This window comes from Mizuhopecten yessoensis, unplaced genomic scaffold (assembly GCF_002113885.1).
Source record: "Mizuhopecten yessoensis strain PY_sf001 unplaced genomic scaffold, ASM211388v2 scaffold4631, whole genome shotgun sequence".
NCBI classification, from domain to species: domain Eukaryota; kingdom Metazoa; phylum Mollusca; class Bivalvia; order Pectinida; family Pectinidae; genus Mizuhopecten; species Mizuhopecten yessoensis.
In genome coordinates, this window is record NW_018405643.1 from 1138094 (window position 1) to 1151130 (window position 13037).

A 13037-nucleotide genomic window follows, 5' to 3' on the forward strand; every position below is an offset into this window, starting at 1 on the left:
ATAAACGTTTTTTGGACTGCGATTAACACCTGTGCTTCCTGTAAATTTTCTTCCTGAAGTCGTTGAAGTGAGTCTGTGTCAGCTGAAAGACTAAGATTTGTTTGACGGTAAGTTTTCCCCCCGCACACTTATCTATGCATGCTCAGAACCCATTATGCAAATTACTTTCCTATCTACTATTTCGAATTACGGCAGCTTACACAGAGAGGAAGTTGTTGCTGAGACTGCAGTGTGAGTGTACTCTTGTCAGATCAGAATTTTGACAAGTGTTATCGACGATACAATTGTGTATTCTATACTCTATAACACATGAGTACTAAACTATTAGTATATGTCATGTTTGTGTGTGTGTAGCACAATTTCAAACTATTTCAAATACTCTTACATTGCTGGAATTCGAATATCAAGATGGTCTGACAGAGATACTAATCAGGATTGATCATTAGACAAAGGCCGAGTATTCAGTTCATTGTCCTTAAAATATGGGTTTTTCTTTTTTATTTCTTGCTTACAAAGGTGATGAAATTGTCAACTTTCGATATAAATCAGCTTGATGATTTTAAAGTTTTCGTCATAAAAAAAGAAAATTTTGCATATACACAGACTTCGATAACAAATCTAATTTTGCGATATATATTACAGTATATTGTGTTGTTGTTTGTAGTTTTAGCGTTAAATATTCAACTTCATATGAAATAGGTATTACCTAGATACACACTCATGGATAAGTGCAATACAGCCATATCTCGATGAAAGCACAGATGCATGCAGTCACTGAAAATTTCAATTGAATGAATCAGGGACAGTATATAGAGGGGATTGGCAACTCTGCCCCAGTCAAGATTCTATAGCATGTCACTTTTGTGTTTGTTCACCAAACCGCGAAGTCATCGAGAGCCCCTCTCGATCAGCCCACGCTTGCGCACTATCGTTAAAATTAAGCACTCATCTGCTTTCGGTGTCATGTCAACAATCTCACCGAGATCGAAGTGTTTCGATAACGGTTAGCCCTGATTGGGACTGTGTATTAGTAGGTCTTCTTTTTATTCAAGGGACAGGGCTATCGTTGCCACTATGTCTAGCCTTTCGGCTGTGTTGGTGGCTATTACAACAAATCACATTTCGTAAAGCACGTTCCAGTGAAAATAATGCTAATATTGACACTTTTTGACACAAAAACAGCACAAGTTATTTGTTATATTTTGTCATAAAAATTATTACGAAGCGGTATTGACGCCATCTTGCTATGTCAAAATTGAGATAAGTGGCGCTCGCTATCTGCTCCAGAATCAGGGGGAGGTAAGTCTAGATTGACGTGTCATAAAATTGGTAAGGCAGAGAGGGAGTTGTTTGTATCCCCTTCACTATACGTCCCTGAATGAATATATCTGAAAATAAGTCTTGTTATATATACTCTGGTATCTGGACACATTCTTACCTTTGTGCAAGGGAATAAAAGATGAGGTTGGATATAATGAGTTAGAAATAGGTCTTTGAGTAGAAAAAACAAAAACAAAATCAAGAAAACTGGAGTCATCTGATAATTGTCCTGCGATTCAGTTCCATGCATGTATATATACATAATTGACACTCATCATATTCTTTCCATCTCTCTTTTAATGCAATGTTAAAACCTACATCAGATATTTAAAACTGCACAGAATTTATGTGTTGATTGCAAATGAAGGTAAAAGAAAAGGAGTTTTGCCACACTATTGATTAATAGTTTGTTAGCCACACTATTGATTAAGTCACATGTAAGGCATATCTACATTTTCTTAATTACTTATATAGGATATATATAGAATTTACTCTCTGAGGGCCTACCGCGGGTGCAACATACATTTCAATAACACTTTTACATGGAAACATTGGAGAAATATGGAGCTGACGTTTTTGCACTAATTGCCAACTCAAGTCCATTAAAACTGACCAAAATTGTGAGCTTAAAAATTGTGACAAGTTGTCTGAAAAGGAAATATTATCGTTATATGTGAGCTATCAGAATGTCTAATAAATTGTTTTAGCCAGGAAATTATGTGAACTATATGCAAACAACTAAGAAATTAAAGCCATGTGTTATTAAGGAATTCATACAAAAGATGTATAGATAATTTAGATAACATCAAATGTTTGTAAAGTCTAGCCTGATAAGGATCGATGCTTGGGGGTATACATACATCCTTCAACAGAGATGTCTGTTTACAAATGTACATCTAATTATGTACTTTACATATAAAATCAAACCAAAAAAAGACTGGTAAAAAAGTGACATTACGCTACATTTATTACACAAACTGTCACAAATTTAAACCAAATATTATAATAATAATAAAATGTGACCAATTAAATCATTTAATTATAACAATTGTCAGGAGACCTTGGAAAGATTTGTTGTTCCCTTAGTTGACACAGCGTAGAATGCTTCCCCTGAGGGGAGTCGATCAGTTTGACAAATGATGACAAGATAACATTTGCTTCTTATTCTTTTGTTCTCGCCCGAGTAGTGGTGACAACCATGTGAGTCAGGCGCTAGAGCACAAACAAGAGGTGAAGCTTGATTATATAATTGGTGACCCTCAGGTGTTACATGATGGTACAAGAGTATACCCATGTATGCATACTCTAGTTTTGTGATTTTTACGTTGGTCAGTCTGCCCATCACATGTAAGTATATATTGATCGCTTGAGATGCTTATTATAACTCTTGATCAGGTCTCGTACATATATACTGTAGAATCATTTATTTTCGTGGAGTCAAAATTTCGTGGTTTTCATATATATACTAGCCTGTTTCAAGGACATTATATTTCGATGATTTCTGATTTCCCCCTATCTATATCATACTAAATTTATGTTATCGTGGGGATTTAATTTCTTGGATTTTTGTTATCCACGAAATATAGAAAATTTAATGTCCCACGAAAATTGATGATTTTAGTAGTTGTGAAATTTTGTATGTATACTGAAATCAGGGCCCGTACAAACTTTGTGAGACTGTCCTTTACAAGCATGAATTCTGCGCTCATGCAAGCCGTTCCTTTTTTGAAACTTGCTTAAATCATGTGACAATAAAAGAAATCAATTTATTGTTAACAATGAAAACAGTACTTTGGGCTTTATATAGTCTTATCAAAAATCAGTGACAAAGTGTAAATTTTTATAAATAATACCAGAATAAGGCATTCTGCAAATGTGCAGTGTTGGATCATAAGAACAGTTGTTTCTTTTTATATGAGTATGTCTTTTGATGTCGGAATGACTCTGAATGAGGTAACGTTATAGGCATTTGTTTACTTTTTGATACCAAAATTTGACTGGAGGTGCATGCACATGGCAGACAATGTTTAAGCTCACAATAATTTTACCGAATAAAATATCCGATCAACGTTTATATACAGTTAACTTTCTACCCTTTCCAATCGTTTCATGTACAGTAAGTACATTATACAGTGTATGATTTATTGTTTTAAAGGTAAAATTTAAGCAAATTATACATTACTTGTATATACATTTAACCCTTTCACCCGTAGGTAGCTTTAGTAGCTCTACCATGCATTGATCTGGATGAGCCCATGTATAATTATGGTCTACAGTGGTGAAAGGGTTAAGTATATAGACATTTATAAACAAGACTTTTATTGAATTGTGTTCTTTTTATCATAGAGAAACATACTGAATTTTTAAGTAGATTGTATACAACCATTATTGATTTATTATATTTACTAACAGCAAGAAGTAACTTCCTGCTCTGAGTACTATACCCAATAGTGTAGTATATATGTCAGTTTCCTGTGAAATAGTGACAATATACATGTATATATATATTTGTACCGAAAAATCAGTATTTGAATAATTATTGCAGCTTATCTTATATTGTTATATAGAGACGAACATGCTAAATTGAAAAATTAAAACATTAAAAAGATCAGACTCAATGCAGGTGAACAAATTGTATTACTGATAATGTAAATACAGACAGACAATTTATCTCTCACACGTTTGCATGTGATCAAAGGATCTTTAATGATTTCATTTTTGCACTGATGTAGCTAGCCTGTCTAGATTTTCCTTCCCATCTTGACTCAGCTGGCTGATTCTGTCCATCAATCAATTATTTAGACCATATATAGCGAGACTTAGACAGTGTGACCCAGCTACAGAAGCTAGCTGCAGCTGTCAGATATTTTACGTTAACTAACGTCTGATACCTGTTGAATACTGCCTAATGATTCAGCTTTGTTAACTCATTCACCCCTGAAAAATTCATATTGAACTTTTCCAACCTTTGAATTGGAAGAGTTCAATTGTGTCTTTAGGGGTGAATGAGTTGATGCTGTTATGTAGTATCAGGTATCACACACCTTTTGTATCGATGTGTAATATAACATACAGTCAATTAACATAGCATTCAAATTAATTCAGGATCAATGTTACCATACTGTGATGCGATATATATTTAGAAGATAATTATTGCTGTTGTGAAAATCCTTTTTATATGAAAACTTTCAGGCATTTTCCATGAGTTCTGAATATTTTGACCAGTTGTAAATATTTCGACATCAGTTTGAAGGATGGTTTATATTGGACAGTTATTAATTCCAGCCTTGATTCTATTTTGTCCTCCGTTGTTTAATTGACTTTTTGGAAAGCTGATTATAATTGAACATTAATCCAGATCAATTTCAACTGTATGGTTTGGTTTATTTGACATTTTAATCCTCGCAACAGCTAATTATAATTAAGTGATGGTGATCTGTTCATGACATAGTAGCAAGTTTAATAAATCCGATAAGTATAACACAAACTTGTAAGTTGTTCTGTCACAATATTTTATTTTTTTTTGGGGCGGGGGGGGATGGGTGTGTGTGTATGTCTGTGTAATGATACAACTATATCATACATGTTAAGTCACATTATAATTAACCATTCTTGCCTTTCTAGATCTAGAGAAGCAATATAGTAAATAAATTGGCAAAAAGGTAATTTAATTATATCAGATGACAAGATATGTGATGAGGCGTAACCATCAAGCTGAGTCGGAGCTAATTACGTTTCCACTTTGACATGTATGAATAAGCTTGCGGCAGACTCCTCCAAGTCTTTTTGATATTTGGCCAGGTAGCTATACATTGTATATATATCTATAGAGATGTTTCAATTTGCATTTATAATGAAATGTTTTATTACTTCATGTATATGTATTATCTGGTTGTAGTTAACTCGTGTATTTACAATCATTGTCCATCAGAAGGCAGACCTGTCTGACATATAGTCAGTGTTGACAACATCGTTTTGGAGTATGGTGTGTGGATATTTCCGAAAAAGTAAAATGTAGGAAGCATTTAACACTGACATTCCTAGACAAATCCGAGGTTTTCACATACATATAGCTTAGCTATTGACAGGGAATGTATACACTGTATATATATATATATTGTAGCTACTGACGGTTGACAAATTGGTGGGTCCCTGCTCTTATTGACAATTAACCCTGTACTCACGCAGCTGTTAAGACAATAATAACATATACACAATCACATATAAACATGTACTGTAATAGGTTGTATCAACCATGGTGATGGCAATAGCATCAATACAATGATTAAAGTCAGGCATTTCACAGCAAAGACAATACTGGTAGCATTAAAACCCCATTTCCATATCAAAATCAACATAGAATTTGCATGAGACCCCATTTCTGTTCAGGAGTTTTTCTCACTCACTGTATAATATATATATATATATATATATAATAGCGGTAAAAATTGTTTAACGTCCATGTGATCATAGAAATATAAAATTAAAAAACACAGAAGACTAAATCTCATTATATTTAGTACTTCTCCCATCTTGGGGTTCTCCATCCCAGTACAGAGTTCTGAAGAAACCCAAGATGGGCGAAAGTACTAGCTACAGTATATAGCCATATTAAGTCTTCGGTGTTTTGTTTTATTTATATATATATAGATGTACAGTGTAGAAAAAATAAAATTAACGACCGACTAAAAAACTAGCTGCTTTCACCCTTCACAGGGCTCTTCAGGTTTATTCAAAAGAGAACAACGTCGTGACGTCACAATTACATGTCATCACACTACAATAGTAACGTGACGTCACGAAGTACACAAGATTGGTGGACAATTTGGCGTAAAATTTTATTGTGGCCTGTTGAGACTCGGTTTTAATATTTTTATTAGTTGGTCTTCTTTCGTTTCTCTTAAAATAGTGTCTGATGAAAATAGTTGATACAAAGGTAATACATTAAATTTATCTCCAGCACATTCATGAATATGTTTGTTAACATGAAGATTTCGTAAAGAATCAGTTCTAGTTTGTTGTCTATGTACAGTCATACGTGTTCTGAGTTCATTACCGGTTTGACCGATGTAAAAATCACCACATTTAGAACAAACGATTGCATAAATTACATTTTTTGATTTACAATTCATATTTACCTTCACAGTAAATTTCAAACCATTCTTGAAAATAAAAGTATTACACTCGATAATCATAGGACATGTAGCACATCTTGGTGTCTTACATTTGGATACTTTTGGTGTTACACAAGAATTATCAAACTTAGAACATGTCAACATACGTTTCAAGTTTTTAGGTTGGCGTCTACAGTGTAAAATAGCATGTTTATTAAAAATGTTTCTCATACGCCTGCTACTTTGCTTTAACTCTTCACATTTGTTCTTTATCACAGGAAACATATTACAATTCCGTGGATTGAAAGTAGAAACAAAAGTACATGTTTCCTGTGATAAAGAACAAATGTGAAGAGTATCAACTAATTTAATCAGACATTATTTTAAGAGAAACGAAAGAAGTAATAAAAATATTAAAACCGAGTCTCAACAGGCCACAATAAAATTTTACGCCAAATTGTCCACCAATCTTGTGTACTTCGTGACGTCACGTTACTATTGTAGTGTAATGACATGTAATTGTGACGTCACGACGTTGTTCTCTTTTGAATAAACCTGAAGAGCCCTGTGAAGGGTGAAAGCAGCTAGTTTTTTAGTCGGTCGTTAATTTTATTTTTTCTATATTTACTTCCTTCACATGGACATTTAATCACTTTTTATCATAGATGTACAGTGTATATATATGTATGCAAAATAATTACTTGCTTAGTAATAACACTGCATATATGTATGAAACTTACAAACAAATATATGTGTCACTATAAATGTGCATGCTTTGGCTGAGTGAAAAACTTCTTAAAGTCACTTATGATTCATTTGATATTTATGAAGTTCCTGAAAGCTTATAATAGCAAGCTTAAAGGCGGTCGTTAAAAAATGCTTTGTGAAAGCATTGGATCCTATTTAATCTCCTCTTTGATTTATTTATTTTATGTATCATATTGGTATATGTACCTGAGAAATAAAGTTCCCAAATTAAACTCTCTCACATGTGTACATGAAAGATGAAATAACATTTTTGCAATTTATGAAATATATATATAACAGGACCAGGTAGGTTAAGTCTTTAATATTTGCTGGCTTGAGGGGCTGCCTACTTTAAGCCTGTGTATATAACGCTAACCTAGATAAGGAACTAGAATTCAGAGGAAACCTTCTGCATAATGTAGATATGGTAGCAGATCTAGAGAAGCTTATAGTTTCAGTGTTATGGTGTGTGTCTCAATAGATATGATCAGCTGATTGTGTCAGAGAAGGTATACAGACAAAGTATTGGTGATCAGTATCATGTACATAGGAACCTTCAGGTTTCCAGACATTCACAGGTTCTGTGGAGTGGGAATCTTGTACAACTAGTGTACACTATAGTATTGAAAAATAGATTTTAGTGATGTACACTGTAGTATGTAAGTAGCCACCTCTTGCCTTGTGCCGTAACGTGTGTGTATAACAAATGGAACAGAGGTAGGAATGATTTTCAGCAACAGATTATATATAATTATTTGTGTATATATGAATGATATACTGGAAGGTATTACATTTGTGAGACCTTTGGTACTTAAAATACATATGGTTAGAGAGGCAATATCTATATATATATCAAACATGTCTCGTGTAATACCCTTGTGTGTAAATACAAGGAGGCACAGTAGTTTAGTGGTAGGACGCTCATGATCAGGGCTCTTGACTGAAGATTTGAGTGAGTCACGGCACAGCACTGTGTTGAATCTTTGAGCAAGATACTTTACTCGGCTTGTTCCAGTCTACTCAGCTGTAAATAAGAATGTGTTTGGGCAGTGCTAAAATTGTTGAATGCTAGCTGTGAGCGCCGAAATGGCAGCACCGGCTGTGTGCTCCCCAGGGAGTTGAGAAAGATATTGGCTGGTTGCAAAGGCCCTATAATTTATATAACCATGCACGGATGATAATATTTTTGAACCGCTTTGAGGTGACTTACTAACTAGGTTGTGATAAAGCAGTATATAAGAACCTTAATTTATTATTTATCATTGAACACTAAATCTCTAAACTAAATTGGTGTGGATTGATATTGTGAAAAAAATTCATTTAATTTTTGTTTAACACCAGATATAGGTGAAAATCACTTACAGAAAGCAATATCTCTCCAATGAAAAGGTAAATTCAACATTTGGCACTCTTGTTCGAGATTAGTTAAAGGCTGAAAAAGCAGGGTACTACTGTACATGTATGAAGTTCTGGTTCTGGGTCTGATCAGTAAGTATCAGCAATGTCCTATTGGATATCAGGCTGATTGAAGTATATACATGAACTATTGAGTTATACTTTCAATATAACATTTTTTTTTAAGAAAATCAAATCAGGATCTATGAATTGATCTTCAATTGTTTGATTTTTGATTTTTTTAGCTCACCTGGCCCGAATGGCCATTTAATTTGAGCTTATGTCGTACTGCAGCGGAAGTCGTCCGACGTCTGTCCGTCCATTTTCTGTCGTATGTCAACTTTTTCTTTTGAACGACTTCTTCTGAAGAACTGGAGGACTTGGGTCATGATAGGTACCTGGGATGGAGTGCTATAAAATTTCCTAATTAAAATGACCTTGACCTTCTTTCAATGTCACAGAGGTCAAATATGTTTAAAATTTCAAAAAACAATATCCTGAGAACCATTTGAACTAGAGTCATGATACTTGGGTAAACTTTTTCTTTTGAACAACTTCTTCTAAAGAACTGGAGGACTTGGGTCATGATAGGTACCTGGGATAGAGTGTTATAAAGTTTCCTAATTAAAATGACCTTGACCTTCTTTCAATGTCACAGAGATCAAATATGTTTAAAATTTCAAACAACAATATCCTAAGAACCTGGACTAGAGTCATGATACTTGGGTGTGTTATGAAGACCAGCAGTGTGAATCTTTTTCTTAATTACAGTAATAAGGTCAAAGGTCAACTTTAAGTTCTAGCCAGAGTCGCAGGTCAACATGGGTTAAATTAAATCTTAAAATTTCAAATTTCAAATTTCAAACAACAATATCTTAAGAACTGTTTGAGAGATGTTAAAATTCTTATGTTTTAGTTACCAAATTTGGTCTAAAGTTACCTTTATGTCAGTTTCATGTAACAACATTTTAAAGAAACAGGTGAGCAATACAGGCCCTCCAGGCCTCTTGTTTCTGTTACATGTATTATGTTTTATGTTGTTGGCTGAATGTGTCTAATTATTTGTTAAAGGAATGATCTAGATATTTGTTTTTGTATCTAATGTACATACATGTTAAGCTGCACTTAGCGTAAACCTATGCAGAATTGAAATGCCAACATCTGTTATTTCATTGTCCGGTAATAGATATATTAGTCCACCCCCTACTTTGCGTCAGAGGTTTTGGTGGCCCCTTGGGCTTACAGCAGGATAAATACAGTAGATATGTATATATATTTATATGATACATGTATAATACTTCATTTAATCAGTTATGGTTATCAGTAGTTTTTTACCACACATCAGTTGCTGACATTCATGCTTTATAATTAGGTTATCAAATAATTTCAATACATGTGCACAGACTGTGAAGTAGTGTATGTTGCTTACACTAAGTGTATAAGGCTTAAACAAAGGTTAATATTGATCACAAAATTAATACAAGTATGTATAATGTAACACATGGGATGGAACTCATTATTAGAGGTAACTAACATAACTGCATCCTCCATGTTTTATACCCATATAATTATAGTTACTGGTATTCACTAAATGATGGTGACAGTGCATTGCATGTGGCCGCGTACAGGTAACGGGGCATATATTATACATATGTATACGTGTACTTCTGGAACATTGCTAAAAGTGCTAGTCTGACACTACAGACAGAAGGAGCCGAAATGTCGTCGGAATGAAAATTTGTGGTATATTCGAATTCCTGGATAGTCAAAGTGTATTCTAAAAATTCTGCCTGCATTCTGAGTGCATTCCAAATAATCTGGTCCATTCTTGTGGCCTGAGTCCTAATGTTTTTGCTCATGTTCAAAACTTTTGAGGTGCATTCGTAGTGGAGAAATACCGGACGGCATTCGGAGTGTATTATATAACTGCATTCTGACTACATTCTAAATAGTCTTACAGCATTCTGACAGCATTCGAAATATTTTCATCGCATTCGAAGGAGAATCCAAATGGTGCGTTCTGACTGAATTTGAAGTGAATTTGTACAGCATTTGAATTGAGGTACCTTCAGACCAGAATTTGGGCGGTATTCGGGCAACAATCCAACCGTATTCGTACGGCACATTTGAAATGCATTCTAAACATTTTGATTGTATTCTAACAGCATTATTAATATATTCCTACTATGTTCCATCTAGTGCTACATTCGAGCTGCATTCAAGAGCTAAGACACCCGTAATGTGTGAGAATTTAGGCCAATTTGTCTTTCCCTCCCGTATGTGGCACAAATTCTAATTTTGTTTCTTTCCGGCTGATTCTGCCTAATTCCTGCTGATTCTGCCTAATTCCTGCTGATTCTGCCTAATTCCTGCTGATTCTGCCTAATTCCTGCTGATTCTGCCTAATTCCTGCTGATTCTGCCTAATTCCTGCTGATTCTGCCTAATTCCTGCTGATTCTGCCTAATTCCTGCTGATTCTGCCTAATTCCTGCTGATTCTGCCTAATTCCTGCTGATTCTGCCTAATTCCTGCTGATTCTGCCTAATTCCTGCTGATTCTGCCTAATTCCTGCTGATTCTGCTAATTCCTGCTGATTCTGCCTAATTCCGGCTGATTCTGCCTAATTCCTGCTGATTCTGCCTAATTCCGGCTGATTCTGAATAAGTGTGACTATATAGGGCTTGCCTTTAACATTTGTGTTAGCGGTATGTGACCTGATCATGAAGTGTAGGCCTGCATTGTATATACGTCGTCTGTGATGTGTAGTTTTACATGTAAAACATAGTAAATGGATATATATAATAAATATACCATAACACAAGCTAAATGATATTATGAAACACTTTAATAATATCATTACAATCTGATGTAGCTGTTAAAGTTGCCAGATACATTTTCCCAAACGTGTATCTGTGTAGGTTTCGGGTAAGAATTAAAACCAGTGTTGCATTTCAATGCATGATCGTATGAGGCGACTTAAAATAATATGGGATCCCTGCAGTGGTTTTTCTTCCGTGTCCTCTGCTAATTAGGGGACATGTACACTGCACAGGTAGAAACCAAAAGTTAGCTGCATTTCCATTGCAACACTTGGGGACCAGGTTATTTTCTGGGTTTTTTTTCTCTTCTATACCTATATGGTACTCTACTTTTCAGCTGTGCCCCCCTAGCTATATATATGCATCTCTGGTTATAGCCTGTTGTTAAAACAATGTGACCTGAATAGAGTGTCACATTTGTTCACTTATACTGTGTCAATTACGAGGTCATGACACATCAAAGTGGTCCTTGTGAGGCCTTATCATTTGTGAACATTTGACCTATAGCTGTTGTGATGATGCAGAACCGTTAATAAATACAATAGGTTTCCATGTGCATTTTAATGTTGTTATAAAATGTGGACACAGTTATTAAATTCAAAATACACAATTGCCTATCAGTCACCTGTTATTTGTCACCTCTTTGCTAAATCTCTGCTTACATGTCGTTTCTTGTGCGAGTTTAAATTTGCACCAGAGGAATGTTTTGCACACAAGTTGTATGTACCAGGTACATGAAAACATGATTATGACAGGATTTCATCAAGGGGCAAGTTACAACAGAACTTTAAATGACAGTATTGAAAAATAATTCACAAATCTTTCCTGTTTTCAAATTTCAAAGTATTCAAGTCTATACATGTAAAAGCTGGTTTATTGGAATACATTGTATTTCAATTTCATTAATTTTTAATTTTGTCATATACATTTAGACGGATTTCAATGCCTGATGTAAACATATTCATAATGAATTAATTATAAGTGCTTCACGATATAGATAATATAAGGATCCAAACAAAAAGTGGTACACACATTTATAGTTTGTATTGTTGTCCAATGTTTACAGAGGATGTCCATGGCCGGTACCAATGTATGATGTGACTGAAGCTAGCTCTACTTCCTGTCTCATTCATCCGTCGTTACATCTCACCGACCGGCCTGATGCGAGCAAAACCGAAAAATGTTCTCATTCTTATTGGAATTGTGTGTGCTCTCCCCCTGACCTGGCTTTCACTGTTCGCAAAGCAAGGTTAGTACTTCAGTTTGTATACAGCTGTGTATATCCTTTATAATGCAACAACAGTCTTGATTAACATACTCAATTATTAATTTTGATGGACTTTAGAGTACTCGATCAATTAATTATTTAATTTGACTTGAGAGCGATCAATTATTGATTAAATTATATATTGAGTAATTATAAGGTTGCCTGAATTTTCACTTCAGTAGAACATGATTTTGACAAATCACAGTGGACCTCAAAATTCAGTTTGCTTTTTCTAAAAATTATTGTTTGGTGTTTATGGATAATTTAAATTCCTCACCAGAGGACAAAGATGTGACTTTGTTTTTATCAAGAATTTGCTATAGATTTGTTTGTTGGGGTTGTTGACTGTACAACTTAATTGATGCCCTAGGCCT

At 34.5% G+C, this 13037-nt stretch overlaps 1 protein-coding gene across 4 annotated transcripts in view; it reads left to right on the forward strand.

Moving 5' to 3' along the window:
* Window positions 1–16: 16 nt before the first annotated feature.
* The window catches only part of LOC110449537 (alpha-1,3-mannosyl-glycoprotein 4-beta-N-acetylglucosaminyltransferase B-like), a 48368-nt gene continuing 35347 nt past the window's right edge, over window positions 17–13037 (forward strand). Inside the window, exons 1-2 of one of the 4 annotated variants that reach the window (XM_021496473.1) lie at window positions 17–107; window positions 12463–12645. In XM_021496473.1, coding sequence (XP_021352148.1) covers window positions 12558–12645 — 88 coding nt within the window. In that variant the 5' untranslated portion in view covers window positions 17–107; window positions 12463–12557. Of the gene's footprint in view, window positions 108–2578; window positions 2668–10182; window positions 10320–10356; window positions 10590–12462; window positions 12646–13037 lie in introns of those variants that run through there. The other 3 variants (XM_021496476.1, XM_021496475.1, XM_021496474.1) reach the window with 3 other exon arrangements.